The 16,672-nt window shown below is 36.9% G+C and overlaps 2 protein-coding genes across 2 annotated transcripts; one reads left to right on the top strand and one right to left on the bottom strand.

The window, feature by feature from the left end:
• The first annotated feature begins 7,330 nt into the window (after positions 1–7,330).
• LOC117209431 lies at positions 7,331–11,881 on the top strand. The gene has a single exon (XM_033451498.1). The coding sequence runs from the start codon at positions 7,442–7,444 to the stop codon at positions 11,285–11,287; it is 3,846 nt and encodes a 1,281-aa protein (XP_033307389.1). The 5' UTR covers positions 7,331–7,441; the 3' UTR covers positions 11,288–11,881.
• A 76-nt stretch (positions 11,882–11,957) lies between these two features.
• Positions 11,958–13,377, bottom strand: LOC117209432. The gene is made up of 5 exons (XM_033451499.1): positions 13,109–13,377; positions 12,851–12,986; positions 12,630–12,779; positions 12,391–12,542; positions 11,958–12,276 (listed from the first exon to the last, which is right to left on the bottom strand). Exons 1-5 carry the CDS (start codon positions 13,189–13,191, stop codon positions 12,087–12,089), a joined length of 711 nt encoding a protein of 236 aa, XP_033307390.1. The 5' UTR covers positions 13,192–13,377; the 3' UTR covers positions 11,958–12,086.
• Positions 13,378–16,672: the final 3,295 nt, after the last annotated feature.

Genomic DNA, 16,672 nt, shown 5'->3' with positions numbered 1-16,672 from the left:
TCGATTTATTTAATTCATTTGGCTCGACTCGACTCGATTCCCTATGATTCGACTAATCTCTTCCCTATTTCGTTCGATTCAATTCGATCCGAACCGGTTCGACTAAAGTATCATAAAACACAAGTTAACGAGTACTTACATCTGTATTCAGAAACGATATATCAATCACACTTATATGATAATCTTTTTCGTATAGTTATTTATTAAGCGCGAAGGCTTACTCAAATCTGTTTGTGAAATGACAGAATGAATTTGTTATTAAAATATATAAGTGTAGTCTCTTATTATTATTATACGGTATTATATGTCTTCTTGAGGAGAAACTGCTTTTTCTTAATTGTGATTCGCAATAAAAAAATTAGATAAATTTGTTGGAAATACAAGTACACCTTTAACCACTGTCTGGACTGAATGTATCGTTCCAAATTGAAATTACGAACGGATATATGCATTATACTTGATTGTATACAATCGTGAATGAGTTACAATTTTGCTTATGAAGCAAAATGAAAATTCATCATTTTGAACTTTTTCAAAAAGCATCACCAAGTAATTTTTTGACAAAGTTGTACTAAGTATTACACAATAAACTAGATAAAATCAGAGAAAGGTACTAGGTAGCGTCAAATGTCGGTTTCCAATAGTCGTTCTGGTTACGGAATCTTTTCGTTGATTTTGTCAACGTATTCTTGCACTACTTTCGCAAATTCTTTCTTCACCATATTTGTTATGCTTGTACGAAATATAGTAGTAATAGCTTTGGCCGCAATATTAACTACCGGATCACCTGTATTACATTGAAAAATGACGTTGAACTTGCTGAAAACAAAGTAAAAATTAATCGATTAGAACTAATTCAATATGCTCTAAAAACTGTGCACCACTTTCAAAACGATGGACAGTTGTGCTAACGCAACAACAAATAACAATTACTCGATTTTAACGATCTTGGCCATTAGGGAGGAAAATTGTATAATAAATCCTCCAATTTCATAGGATCTATTCCATGCTTCAAAATAAAATTGTGAATCGTGGGTAACATCGTGTCGAACAACTTATTAACTATAGCCGATACCTTCTTAAGCCTGATGTCATTTTCCCTGTGCCGTAAAAAAAGATATATTTTAGAAGCAGTTGATTCTCCTCAAAGTATTCGACATTTCGCGGATGACAAATACAAATACACGATATTTCAGAGTGAGAATTGTTAAGGTAAAGAAAGGATTCGGAAATACAAATCGTTTACTTTATTTTACACACAACAGCTATACATATATCTTACACTCTGAAGACCTCGATAACCTTCTTGCACGCACGCTTATTCTCAACCGACTCTTCCAGATTCTTCTAACATCTGGCGACAGTCTTTTGTCTCAACTAAGACCTGAACGCCCCCTAACGCTTACACACACATTCACATGTACAGTGTAAATGTATCATCTACCCAACAAGAATATGTATTACCAAAACTGATCATACGATCTAAATGTATATATGTATTTATTAACGATAAATATGTAGTGGCAATAACTTACGTGGTATCGACAAAGCTCGAAAAGCTAGCAGTAAACAAAATAGAAAAAGGAAATAGAAAACCAAGTAGAATTTGATAAATCATGATGAATCGATGCAGTCGAATGATCAATTGTCAACAATCTGGCTCCCGATCATCAATCTTCTCTAGTTTTATTGAGTTATCTAAAGACTTATCGAATTATATCGACATTACAACCATCATTGAAAAATTTGATCGAGCAACGGTATAGATTATTGCAACGAATACGTTGATGAATTATACAGAATTTGGACTAAAAGGAATTTAAAATCGTCGTCGGCCGCATACCCTTTGAGTTTGAATTATCATCACGAAATTTCTTGCTTATCCTTGAGGTATTCTCGAATGTACGTCGCTGCACGCTCGTTCTTCGATGTTTTCGACCAACTTATTTTTCACAAAGTGAGTCACGCCGATGTTGATAGACGTCGTTAAACGATCCACCAAAGTACTCTTACTCTTCTCACGAAAAATTCTACTGGACCCGGAAGACGAAATTACTAGATATAGCATCTTAGATCTATAGATCTAGACGATCCTTTCGTCTCTTCCTTATCGGGAAAATAGCAGTTGATAACATGAAGATCAATGGCAATGTTAACGCTGACCGAATTTGTCTCTGCAAATATCTCCTCGCGCTGCTGAATAAGGAGTAGTTGCTGGAAATAATGGAACATTGCTTAAGACATCGTAAAACATGTTTTTTTATCCGATCGAGAAGAATGTTGTTATTAACTATGATTATAAAAATGTGGTCAAACGTAACGTTCGCATCGATACTGAACGTTTCATCTTTGTATACGGCGGTAATGGTAGCAGCACGTTCTATTCTTGATAAGTTGTGTAATATACCCGAAGAAAAGGAATGGGCTATGTCGATATAGACGATAAAGGGAAATAGAGAATACTGAAAAGGAAGGACAAATCTTTTCAATTGATTTCGAATGTATTCCTTTCTTCTTTTTCTCCTTTTTCTCCCTTCTTGTCCTCCTTTTAGGTTATGAATCCGATTATTGACAATTGTTTGTATAGATTCACGAACGCTTTAAGATGAGAAGGGAGATCGTATTACTTTCAGCTTCGTAGAAGAAAGCGAATCGGTTCTATGTTTCGAGAGCGGGTCAATTAGAAAGCGAGGTAGGTATATATGTACCTCGGATGACTTTCAGTTTCAGTGTTTGCTGCGTTCTTGTGCACAACGTATATTACAAAAAAATATTGCAGGCATAGTTGAAAAATAAAATTAGGGATTGTGTTTAATTAAGATTGGCGTTGATAGACTGCCCGTCGTTGTGATAACGTGATATCCGTTCTTCGCTGCTTCGTATTTCGATACTCTTTCTTTATGATTAAAACTCTTTGACCGTCTGTCTCTGTTTGTTTCTCTTCCTCCCCCGCCCCTCACTGTGTTAAAAATATGGTATCATTCCGATAACCTTCTTGTTACCTTCCAACATTGAAAATCGAGTTCTATTTACGAGTAAAGGAGACTCTCGATTAATCGATGAGATATGTAAATCGACGTTTGAAGAAATAAATAGCGAGTTAATTGTTGATGATCAGTTCAACCGGTATAATGTTCGCCCGCTACCGAGCTCTAAGGCCGGGCATTTTGCGTTCCTTTTTTTTTCAACGCATGAAAGATTATTCGATTTTCCGAAGCGAGACAAAATCATGATCACTTCTAACCTTTATCAAGGAGGAGATTAACAGATGTGCAAGAAGGTACAGAGAAAGAATAGCAACGCACCTAAACCGGCTGGCAGCGGAAACGGTCGGCGCATCAAACATAAAAAGAAGATTAAAAAGGAAACACCCAACAGATCTCACAAAGGACATAACCTAACAAACACTCACCACACTAAAGAAATAAATTAATCAAATTCGAAGATGGTATCCCACTGGGGGTAGCCATCCACATGTTATATTATTATACCACTAAGCTATAATATTTTACCAAATGTCCTACTGGACAAATTGTAAAATGTAAATAAATAAATAAAAAAAAAAAAGAACTTCTAACCTTTAAATCAATGCCATGTGTCACGTCGCGTGAGATGGTCCGTGCGACGTCCTTCATTGTCTGAACGTCAAGGCCCAAGCACCATTATACAGACCCTCGATAAATCTAAGGCCCCATCATAAACTGAATCTTATTAGTTTGTAGGAACCTTTAATTCTGCAAGTATTTTCTGGTCTGGTATGTATGTTACTGAAAACAGTCCTTAGGTTTATTGCGCGTACTTATAAATTACGGAGAAAGCGGGTAGTTACCTAACAGAAAAGGTGGATATTTGTCTAACGGAAAAGCCGGTTTTTCCCATGAACAAGGTCACCCGAAGCCACGTCGGTAGGAGGCTTCCTCTTCCAATCTTCATTTAGTAACGTTAGCTATAACCAATGGGCATCGCGGATCGTTACCCTCACTTTTCTAACGAAAAGTGTGTACAACCAATCCACGTCCTTAGTTCAAAAGACACACCCACACCGAGCTTTCCTCCGTAATCATACAAGAACGAACTTCAGATGACCCAGGTGCCTACCTGACACGGCGTGTTCGGCGAGTTCCTGAAGAGAATAAGGCGAGAGACGACAGACATCTGCCACCACTGCGGAGAGGGCAGGGACACAGCGCAGCACACCCTGGAGCTCTGTCCGGCGTGGGAGCTGCCCCGCTACACTCTGCGGCACGCCATAGGAGAAACGTTGACCCCCTCAGCGATTGTAGAAGCGATGTTGAGAGGGTCACAGGAATACGAGGCAGTCCGCCTCTTCTGCGAGCGAGTTATGCTCGCGAAAGAGCGAGCGGGAAGGGAGAAAAAGAAAAACTCTCACCTCTGTAGGATAAGACGATGGAGAAGGATGGCAGTCAGACGACCTAGAGCCGCTCCACCGCCGTCCCAACGGATCACGACTGGAAGGAGCGACAGCGCTAGAGGCAATGACCCCCCCTAACGCCAATTCAATAGTCGGGAGGTATTAGGACTGGCTCAAATAAGAGGACGCGAGAAGGGGGTGCAACGGAAGTTAATTCATAAGAGGTTCCTGAAGCACTCCTGTCACACGCATAGGATGGTCATCGTGGAATTTTAGTCGGTAGGAGTCCGACACTACTCTGCTGTTACGCGATTACTGCAGCAGCGAGTGTCCATGAGGATTTCTCCGCGTACAGAAAAAAAAAAAAAAAAGATCGAAAATACACCATGCCAGATCGAATTCTCGAAACGAAACGTAGACGATCACGATTTCATCACAAAGCCACTTTCGATTTCCCTCGAGACACAAAGAAGCAAAGTTTGGCATCATTCGGGAAACAAATAAACTGTGGACCAAACTCTTCCGATTTACCGTTGTTTTTGTTTAGTTTCCGAATTATAAATACTCAAGTGTGCACTTATTTTGTAAATTCGCTTTCACTTGGAAGGAATGCGAGTCTAAATTATCGAACTGGAAGGAACATGGCCTTTCTCACGCATACTATTTGCTGAGACTGTCATACGTATTAAACCTCCTTTGTCGTTGTGATGTCCCAAATAAAATCTTCACAACTACGTTCAAAAACGTATGTTCCAAAGAAATGGGCGTGGTTAAGATAACACATGAGTCACAGTATCCGGACTTCTTAGCCGCTAACGTACAGTATAACTCGAGTGCTCGCACAAGACAGTTTACGCTTTGTTCTTTTTGCGCCAGTAAAGCCAGTTTTTTTCCATTTCCCAATATTTTCTGAAAGTATACGTATGTAAGTACAATACGTTCGAAGAAATCGAATACAACATTGACACCGCCATTATTACTATCACACACACATATATGTCGAGTGAGCGTCCGAATCTAGGCCCGAGTCGTCTTCGTGGCGGGGGCTTGGGGCAGATAAGGATTCCTCACTGAAGCTATCCATGATTTTTTTTTCACACTGAAGTTATTTTTATTGACACACACAGAATTGTTACGGAGTTGACACAAACTCACGATGATCACACACTCGCGACGCTAGTGGCAATGGTCTTAGGTTCGATAACGAATCCGCGGACAACGGGACGGTAGTCGTACGCACTCGCAAAAATCTAAGTCGGATTCTGTGTTAATATTCACTGACCGTAAGGCGTTAATCTTTTTTTCTCGACGAGATCACAAGAGAGAATGACTTTCCGTCCCGGTGATACCTCAGAGGAAAACTATGACGGGGTGTGTCTAAGGACACGAGATCATCGGATTCGTCGGGGATATCCTACGTTCGGAAAGTAAGGGAAATTGACGTTGCTGCTAATTGGCCAATCTCCATATCGGTAGTTAGAAAAGGATGCTAGCCGCCCTCGAGGGAAGGTTGCTAGTGGGAGACGTCGTTCGTGGAAAAATAGGTCTCTCCTGTCTTCCCGTAACTGGGACAAAGACTGTTTATCTGTTGAAGGATTTTAGGTAACTAGATATTAGTGTTTATGACGGTCCTCGGGCTAGCCGATCACGTACTGCGGAGACGCGTCGGCATCTGGTAAACATCCTGCCCGGAGAATAGGATCTGTGTGTGGCGAGCTACGGGTCAGAAACCGTTGGAATGTTTACTGCCACGTGCCGCTACAAATCTTTCTTTTAAGGAGAGCTATAGGGTTACTCAATGCCTTTGTTAGATGGAGAGTTCGTCCTGTTGACCGCGGCTACGTTCGGCGACTAATTGTCGCCTTGAGCCCAAGCTCATTGTCACAAGTCTCAAACAAATACAATTGGGTAGAATGATGGCAAATTGTTTAATTACAACTGTAGATTTTAATTACAATGTTTTTATGGATTTTCCCGAGGTTTCAGAGGGAAGGCACCGGTGTCCTCTTATCTCCGACATATATATGTATATGAAACCTCGGGAGGATCCATAGGGGCATTGTAGTTGGAGTCTACAGTTGTAGACATACATACTGTAATGGTAGCTTTTTTGTTAATATAGGAAAAAGTTACTCAAAATGTTATACACATATTCAAAAATCATTAGGTATCCATAGAAATTATCATTCATAGAAATATTCATAGAAATCATGGAAATAATTATGAATTATTATTTATGATTGCCCGACTGAATTCAGAGACGACTATATGTAGTACAATGTATGGACATGTACGTGAATACTTACGTATAAATGAAAGAAGGCACTCGCCTAGATACAGCTTTGCACGCAACCTCATCGTTTGTTTGTCTAATTTAATAAAGTTAAGATCCATTTTTTTTTTTTCAAAATAGTTCGCTCATGACCGATAAAGCGACCTAATAAAATAATTTCTCGCACTGGAAAACATTTTATTGCGCACGATGTCTACGAGCATGTACCTACTAAACTCGGCAATGATCTAAACTATAAATCGATATTCGATTATTTCATCGATTCTTCAAAGTCATCTAACTATATTTAAAACATGATGCAACCTTATCGATAATTATTCACAGAGCTGCTGCTATTTTGGGTATAGTTGCAAAAAATTGTCTGTACCACACAGTGAATTCTGCCTACAATTGTGCATCCGTGACAGCGTATGCGTTACAACGCAAAATGTTGACCTTTACAACATATTAAAAAATCATTGAAATCCAGAATGGCAGCTACTTTTTAAATATATAATTACTTAACAATGTTATGCAAAATAACGAGTATATACGCGATAAAGTGTTAAATTCACACATATATCACAGAGCTTAATCAAAGCTATAAAACGTTAGTTTCCTTCAAAACTTAATTTAAAAAATTGTATCTAGGTATAATTAAATTAGTAAACGAGTGTTGCATCTTTTTGCTTGCAGATTTAGCAAGAGCATTTAAAGGACGCGGAATTCTCAGGGGATATTGCTCTATTTCTTATTTATTCTTATATTATTATTATTTATTATTATTCTTATGAACGATGCAAAAACTGCCAAATGAGCCGCACGAGCATAAGGCTGGCCAAACAAACCAGCAGCCACAGCCACAACATTCTACACAAGTAGATAGCGATAGTATTTCTCCGGATCCTGACAAAAAGGAGACATATGAGCGCCTAGAAATATTTATAAAGACATTTGTTATTAGATTTATAAAAACATTAAACGAATACAGAAATGAGATATCATCAAAAAATAATATAACAGCAGAAAATGCAGCAGGGGAAACAGCAACAAAAGTGATAGAGGAGATCTCTCTGTGGGCATCAATTGCAGTATACCCACTCGTTGTTGCTGCAAAATATTTGTGTAATAGAGTTCATAGAAAAAAAGCTAAGACAGTTGTTGAAGTGTTTAGACGTATAAAAGAAAAAGAATTAGAAAATATGTTGGCAGAAGCTGGTGGTAATATTTTTTGCAACTATCAAATTCAGTTTAATATGATCACTGATAAGTATTTGGAAAGAGCAATAGAAAAGTTAGCAATAGATGCCACGAAAAGAATAATAAATTATGTTAATCAGTGTAAACAGGATAATCCAGATACGAATGTCTCTGTCTCTGTTAACTTAATAACCGAAGGTGTAAAGTTAGGTAAATCTAGACAAAGCTTTATAATAACAGTAATGCAAAAAATCCCTAAAATGCCTAAACTTGGACATACAATTAAAATAGGTGATAAAGAATATAAAACTTCAGAAGTGTACGAGAATCTAGTAGAAATGTATGATGGTACCACTGGTGAATACTGTAGTAAAGAAGGCAATGGTAGTGATTCGAGAAAGTCAAAGGACACATCAGAATCGACACAGATATCAAATGAGGACTGTCACAAGTACATTTTATCATTAGAGGAGGTGATAAAAAAAGCAAAAGAAGTATTAAATAATATGTACAAAGAAGATGATTTTTTTTCAGGAAGAGGATTAAAAGATGGAATAGAAAATATTAATAAAAAGATTGATAAAATGAATGATACACCAAAAAGTATACAGGTAAGAAGACCAATTTATTACAATATGACAAATCCAGTAAAGTCGTTCACTGGAAGAGGTAATGAGTTAAAATGGTTACACGAAAAATTACAAAATGAAGATAGAAGAGCACTAACAACACAAGCGACTGCTGTTATTGGTTTGGGAGGAATAGGCAAGACTGAATTAGTTAGAAAATATGCTGTAGAATATGCTGAACACTATAATAACAATGTTATATGGATAGAGTCTGCAACGGATGAAATTTTAACGTCGTTTAAAAACTTAGCAGTTGAAGAGTTGAAAATACCGATCAATGAAAAAATAGGTGAAAATATGCAAGAAAGACAAGTTAAATCTATTGTTAAAGATGTTTATACGCACTTTATCGACGTGAAAAGTCTTTTTATATTCAATAACGCTGAAGAGTACACAGTTATTGCAAAATTTTTACCAACCTCTTTACCTCCTAGTGCTAAAATACCTTACATTTTAATCACTTCTCGTAATCGGGACTGGGATATAGGTTATGAGGGACAAATACATGTAATGGAATTAAATGTTTTTACTCAAAAAGAAGCTACAATGTTTATTAAAAATTCCATAGAAATAAAAGATGGTTTAAAAAAGGAAGACATAAAAGAGTTAGCAAAAAGATTACAATACTTTCCATTAGCCTTGAGGCAAGCAATTACATATATCAATCAAGAGAAAAAGTCCAGTAAAAGAAGGAATAAAAGATTTGAGATAAGCGATTATTTGAAAGAACTTGATGAAAACACAAAATTACTTAACAAGGGTTACCACAAAATTAAGGGCAGATATTCTGAAACAGTTTTAACAACTTGGGTAACTACCTTAAAAGAGATAGAAAAAGATCAAAATCATGGCATGGAAGCTATAGATATTTTAAATGTCATGGCTTATCTTGCTCCTGACAAGATTCCTGCAAGCGAAATGTTTGATTGTGATGGCGTTGAGCTATGCGATAAATATTCAATGATTGATTTGAAAGAAGGGGGAGTGGCAAGTATTCACAGATTAGTACAGGAAGTAATAAGACTAATGTTGAAAGAGAAAAATAAAGAAGAGGAAGTTATAGAAAAGGCTCTAACATTAATAGGAAATAATGAAAATATATCTAAAGAGAATACAAGTCATGTTACTTCTGTTTGGAACTATGCAAGTAGATATAAAAACTTAGTTCATAAATTTTATTTCGATTCTAACTCTATTCCTACTTGCGGCTATAATAACGCTACCCCTTTGCACTTGCTCGCTGAAAATGGCAATAATGTAGCAGTTGAGGCTATACTAAACGAGGCTATACTAATGGAAGAAAAATTTCCAGAGAAATTTAGTAAGATTATTGATGCTAAGGATAAGTATAACAGAACTCCTTTATATATGGCTGTTGAAAATGGTCACGCAAGTGTTGTTAAACTATTTGTAGATAAGAAAGCAAAAATTGATATTGTGTCTACTATTGTTTACGATTCTCTAACTACAAAAAAGGCTTCAGACTGGACGTTATTACACGTTGCTGCTTTCAACGGCTACTCAGATATCGTTAGAATTCTTGTCGATACGAACAGAGGGCTGATTGATATTGAGGATAGTATTGGTAGAACAGCAGCAGTTTTGGCTGCTTCCAGTGGCCAGATAGACACTCTTAAAATTCTACAGCCTGAGCGATATAATGTATATTTATTGCATGCTAAGTTTCGTGCTGCTAGAAAAAGTGGCAACGTAGAAGATCTCAAGAATTTTCTAAACAACCTTGAGAAGGAACATCAACTACAGGATATAGTAAATGTGAAATTAGGAGAATGGACTCCTTTGCATTTGGCTGCATTTGCTAATTGGCTAGACATTATAAAAATTCTTATAACGAATAATGCCAAAGTTAAGGATGATGAACCTAGCTTCACACCCTTACACTGTGCCTCTTCCAATGGTCATTTAGATGTAATAAAATATCTTATAGGGGAAAAGGGAGCACATCCTAAAGATATTGACGAAGATGGTTGGACATCATTGCATGCCGCTGCTCAAAATGGCCATCTGGATGTTGTAAAATATTTTATAGATGAGTTTAAAGAAATTGATGTAGATATTATTGATAACGCACGTTCTACACCTTTGCATACAGCTGCTTTTCATGGGAAACTTAATGTCGTTGAATTTCTCTTAAGAAGAGGAGCGAATATCAAAGCGGTTAATATATTAGGAGTAACACCTTTATTTATTGCTGCTATAGGCAATAACCGTGATGTTTATGACTTCTTGCTAAACAAAGATGCAACAGTGCTTAACACTAGCGATGATCAAACACTTATTGGTAGGCTTAACATTTCAGTGTTACATGTTGCTGCTGTATATAATGATAAACAAATGATCGAAGATTTGATAAATAAAGGTGTAGACAAGGATATTGGCAATGATATCGGCCTAACTCCAGTATGCTTTGCTACATTTTTCGATAATTTGGAAGCTACTGAGTATTTAATTGCTAGTGGGGCTGCTACCGATGTACGTATAAATATTTCTTTTATAAAAAAGGTCCTTGAAGAAACAGTAAAAGGTAGTACTTCGAAACCTGGTAGTATGCCTAAATTTGTTAGCACATTGCTTACTTTTGCTAATATCTTTGATAATGGCACAGAAATATCAGTAAATGACTTGAAGCGTACTGTTGAAAAATTATGTAGTTTATTTCCCGATTTTCGACAGCTAATAGATAGTTTAAAGATATATCTAGAACAAAGGAAAAATCCAGATTTAGATCTTCCCTTGCATGCAGTATTTTTTACACAAAAATTTGACATTAATTATAACGATGGTGATGAATAATAGAACGTTTTCGAGTCAGTGGAGTATTTAGCGTAGGTAATAAGACGCGGAAACCTCTCTTGAGGAACCATATCAGGCATCGGTGTTCGCGTCGGACCGCCGATAATCTAAACATTTGTTCCTTCCTTGTTCACCAACCTTCTTCTTATCCAATCAGAAACAATGACTATTGCCCTCACTTTCCTAGCCAAAATTGTCATCAACAAATCCGATGGTCCCGTACACTAGACACATCCATCGCTAACTTTCTTCCGCCGCAGCATCGTCACCGAACTTGACTGGATTCTCAGTTTTAAATCAGTCAACATCTCTGGACTGGTTTTACATCCTTAGATCAGTCAACTTCTCCGGACTGATCTTCTATCCTTGGTTCAGTCGCATCTCTTGATCAAGTTCTACCCTTAGTTCAATCCCTAGTTAACTTATATCTATACGCACCAGCGTAACTATCTATGTCTATAAAGTTGTCGGAATAAAGCGTGAATTGTAACCTATTAACTCGGTGTATACTCGAAATAAAAAGATTGGATGAATTTGTTGAAAATATAAGTACTCCTTTAACTACTGTCTGGACTGAACGTATCGTTCTAAATTTGAAATTACGGCCGGATATATGCACTATACTTGATTATACACGACCGTGATAGCGTTACAAATTTTGCTTGCGATGCACGTGTCGAAAAAAGATATAAAATCTCTTTATTATTTTGAATTTTTACACTTGACAAAAAGATTCACCAAATAACCTTTCATTAAAGTTGCACCAGGTATTACACAATAAATTAGATAAAATTGTAAACTAGATAATGTGGTTTTCCAGTAGTGGGTCCGGTTGAGGAATCTTTTCGTTGATTTTATCAACGTATTCTTGCATTACCTTCCAAAACTCTTTGTTCACCATATTTGTTATGCTTTTACGAAATATGGTAGTAATGGCTTTGGCCGCAGCATTTACTATCGGATCATCTAGAAAAATGACGTTGATCTTACTGAAAACAAAATAGAGATTAATCGATTAGAACTAATTCAACATGCTCTAAAAATTGTGCACCACTTTCAAAACGATGGAAAGTTGTGCTAACGCAAAAACAAATGAGAATTACTCGATTTTAACGATCTTGGCCATAGGGATGACAATTTTATAGTTGTTCATATCGAATGCAATGATTAATCGCATCTCCATATCTCTGAGACGACCATGAACTTCTCCCTTCTTTGTGATCAACAAGTCCTTAATAAGATACTCGTAATTAGCCTAAAAAGTTGACAATTTTTTTGTTCTGTAACTTTCCAGAAATTATCGGGTTATGGTCGAGCCGTTTTGATCGGTTTATTCCCTTACGTCAAGAACGTCAAACGCTAAAGTAGCATCCAAAGTGAGACTTTCATCTTGGTAAGATAAAATAATATCGTTCGCCCGTCTTACGTTCGATAGTCCTTGAAGCCAGCCATTCGTTAAACTCAGAGTTCTGTCGTGAATTATTAGTCCTGACTATAATAAGAGTAAAAGAATGATCGACGTTCAAATTCGAAGGATTTCGGTCAAGTTGATGGCATAAATACCAGTTTTTCAGATACATCCTCCAATTTCATGGGATCCAATCCTTGCTTCAAAATAAATTTGCGAATCGTGGGTAACATCGCGTCGAACAACTTATTAACATTAGCCGATACGTTCTCAGACATGATGTCGTTTTCCCTGTACCCCAAAAACGTATAAACGATATTTCACAGTGAGGACATGTGTTAGCGAAACTGATTATGCGATCCGAATGTATATACGTGTTTATTAACCATAAATATGTAATGGTAAAGACTTACCCGGCATCGAGAAGGTTCGCAAAGGCAGCAGTAAAAAAAATAGGGAGGAGAAGTAGGAAACCAAGTCGGATTTGAAAATCCATGATGAATCGATGCAGTCGAATGATCAGTTGTCAACAATCTGGCTACCGATCGTCAATTTTATCTATTTTTATTGAATTATCTAATGGCTTATCGAATTATATCGACATTATGACCTTCGTTCAAACAGTTGATCGAGCAACGATATAAATTATTACTACGAATACGTTGATAACACGAGAATTGGATAGATACAATGATCGATTGCATACCTTTTGAGTTTAAGTTGTTGTTGGGTAGATGATACATTTACACTGTACATGCGAGTGTGTGTGCGTAAGCATTAGGGGGCGTCCAGGTCTTAGTTGAGACAAAAGACTGTCGCCAGATGTTAGAAGAGTCGCTTGAGAACAAGCGTGCGTGCAAGAAGGTTATCGAGGTTTTCAGAGCGTAATATATATGTGTCGGGGATGAAAGGAAAACCGGAGCCTTCCCTTTGCAATTTTGAGGAAGCCTTCTAATGCTTTAGCCTAGATTTTATCATAACTGTAATTAAGCAATTGTCATTTGTAATTGTTTGATATTTGTGAAAGCGAAAGTGGGTTCGAGGTGATAACTGGTCGCCGAACGTAGCCACGGTCACGGGATTGTCACGTAAAATAACAAAATAAAAAAGGAATTTGAGGTAAAAAATAAAAAAGAAAACTTTATGTTTTTTCTAACATCAATATACTTTACAATCTACTTCCGAACTCTAGGCGTGACTTTCTAAGACTGACTCTTATGATTTTACTTTCGATCGGATCCGATTACTTTCTTTTGTCATCCCTCAACATCCCCACCGTCCATGCATTTGCTAGGCGTCCGCGATCGTTGCCACGTGCTCTTTCTTCTAGAACCTTCGGTGGAAGGACCGTTGGGATGTTGATGGTTCATTAGGCACTTCAGCGATATACATTGTCGCCGAGTGCCGCCACATCTTTATCTCTATCGTCAGTCCGTCGGATTTGAAGTATGCCGGTCGTGACAGGATAAACGTTTTGCCCGACGAAGGTGTGGTTCGGTTGTATCGTTCTCCCTAGAAATCACATAGAATTGTACTTTAGAGATGTCGATATAATGGGACGCACGTTGTATTAGGAATCAATCTCCAGACAGAAACTGCCTAGTAACGGCGTTTCGATCTTTCTCGATGTTTCCAAAGAGTACACAACAAACTTTTGACAGAAATTGCCTAGCAACAACGATTGGAACCTTCTCGATGTCTCCAGCGAGCATATAACAAACAAATGCAGTCGTATAGCGAAAAAGATTTTCATCGGATATTCATTCGTGTGATCGCCTTGAAAAGTGATACATCGAGCAATTTACCGAGTGTCTCAGCAATCGTATTTTTGTGTTAAAAATTATTCTACGCATAGTAAAGAGTTATCCCGTTGACCGTGGATTCGTTTGAACCCCGGAACATTGTCAATAGCGTTAATTAAATTCATTATTCGTAAAACCTATCAATCGTTAATCTCGTTATTCGTTAAATTTATTATTCGTAAGACATATTATTCGTTCCTCTTATTGTTCGTTAAACTTATTATTCTTTAATCTAATTATTAGTTAAACTTATCGTTTGTTAATCTTATCATTTATTAAACTCATTGTTCATAATATTTTGTAAAATCTTGTTTATTCGCGTAAATATATTCTCTGTTTCGTAAAACAATGGCTAATTCAAACGAAGAATCGTTACGCGCCTTAAATCCTAATGATTACCCGACATATGTATAGCTGTTTTGTGTGAAATGAAGTAAACTATTTGTATTTCCGAATCCTTTCTTTACCTTAACAGTTATCGTTATAAGAGTAAGATTTGCTTATCTATTAAGCTTAAGTTCTTTGATATTTTCGACCAACGTATTTTTCACAAAGAGCATCACGATGACGTTGGTAACAGATATCGTTAAACGGTCCACCAAACCACTTTTACTCCTCCTACGAAAAATTCTACTGGACCCGGAAAACGAAATTATCCGATATAGCATTACCTTGGACGCTGCTGATAAGTTCAAAGAAAGATCTTGTCGTCTTTCGCTTATCAGAAAAGATCCGAAATCTGTACACTTGTTACCGATTATAACTGAAACCTCTTTAAAGTAAACTCACGTTCGATGATATAAAAATTAATGACAATGCCGATGTAGACCGAATTTGTCTCTGCATAATATCTCCTCGCGCTGTTGAATAAGGAGTAGTTGATGGAAATAATGGAACATTGCTTGAGACATCGTAAAACACGTTCTTTCATCCGATCGAGAAGAATATTGTTATTAATTATGATTACAAAAATGTCGTTGAACGTAACATTTGCGTCAATTTTTATCTTTGTATAATGGCGGCGGTAATGGCGCCAGCACGTTTCATTTTTCATAAGTTGCGCAATAAACCCGAAGAAAAGGAATAAACGATATCGATGTGGACATGAAAACAAGACAAGACAAGAAAACACATTTTGTCTTTTTTTTCCTTCTTTCTTTCCCTTCTTATCCTCTTTTTAGTTTGCAAATTCGGTCATTCAAAGTTGTTTGTGTAGATTTCTGAACGTTCTAAGATGAAAAGGAAGATCAAGTCGCTTTCAGTTTCGTTTAGAAAAAAGCGAAACGCATTCTCCGTTTCGAAAGCGGGCCAACTAGGAAGCGAGATAGGTAATTAATCGTTAATTTGACTTTCAATTTCAGTGTTCGCTACATACCTATACACAACGTATATTACAAAAAAATATTGCTGGCATACTTGAAATGGAAGATTAAGGAATGTCTTTAATAAGAATATTGACGTCAATAGATTGCCTATCTATTATGATACTTGATCTCCTGATGCATTGTACTTCTAAAATCGTTGTAACCGAAATAATCATGTTTACTAAAAACTGTGCCACGATACGAAAGGCGTATCTCTGATTATGAATCGAAGAAAGATGGTCGCAGTGTATCTTACAAAGAACATGGAATTTCCCTTTATTTATCATTAAAAAAAAAACTCTCATTCTCACTTTCTTTCTCTGTTATTGAAAGTATGATATTATTTCAATAACGTTGATATTTTCTAACCTAAAAATCGAGCTTTGTTTACGAGTAAAGCAGGCTCAGATTCGACGATGAGCTATGTAAGTATGATATCTGCATATGATCGGATCAATAACATTACGATCAGTTTGCATTTGTCGTTGACTCGAATCGAGGAACGAAAAAGTGAGCTGATTATCTTTACTCAATCGGATCAAACTTCGTTATCTGCAAGTTTCTTTCTATCAAACTCTTTTTTTTCAGCACAAAAAGACTATTGGATTTTCCGAAACAAGACAGAATCATACTCATTTAGAAGGAATTAGAACGAGATCGAATTCTCGGAATGAAACGAGGATGATCACGATTCCATCATGAAGCCATTTTCGATTTCCTTCGAGACACGAAAGAAGTAGTTTGCGAAATATCGTAAATATGTGGAAAGCTGGAAGAGGCATCATTTGGGAAGTAAATAAACTGGTAACCA

This window comes from Bombus bifarius, unplaced genomic scaffold (genome assembly GCF_011952205.1).
Source record: "Bombus bifarius isolate JDL3187 unplaced genomic scaffold, Bbif_JDL3187 scf7180000008176, whole genome shotgun sequence".
NCBI lineage: Eukaryota > Metazoa > Arthropoda > Insecta > Hymenoptera > Apidae > Bombus > Bombus bifarius.
The sequence above is the reverse complement of the archived record's forward strand: the minus strand, read 5'-3'. Positions and strand labels throughout refer to the sequence as shown.

Coding starts and splice junctions, on each gene's coding strand:
- LOC117209431 (XM_033451498.1), top strand. CDS start 7,442: ATGCAAAAACTGCCAAATGAGCCGCACGAGCATAAGGCTGGCCAAACA.
- LOC117209432 (XM_033451499.1), bottom strand. CDS start 13,191: ATGGATTTTCAAATCCGACTTGGTTTCCTACTTCTCCTCCCTATTTTT. Junction 12,987..13,108: donor GCGAACCTTCTCGATGCCGG/GTAAGTCTTTAC, acceptor TTTGGGGTACAG/GGAAAACGACATCATGTCTG. Junction 12,543..12,629: donor TAGCGTTTGACGTTCTTGAC/GTAAGGGAATAA, acceptor TCAACTTTTTAG/GCTAATTACGAGTATCTTAT.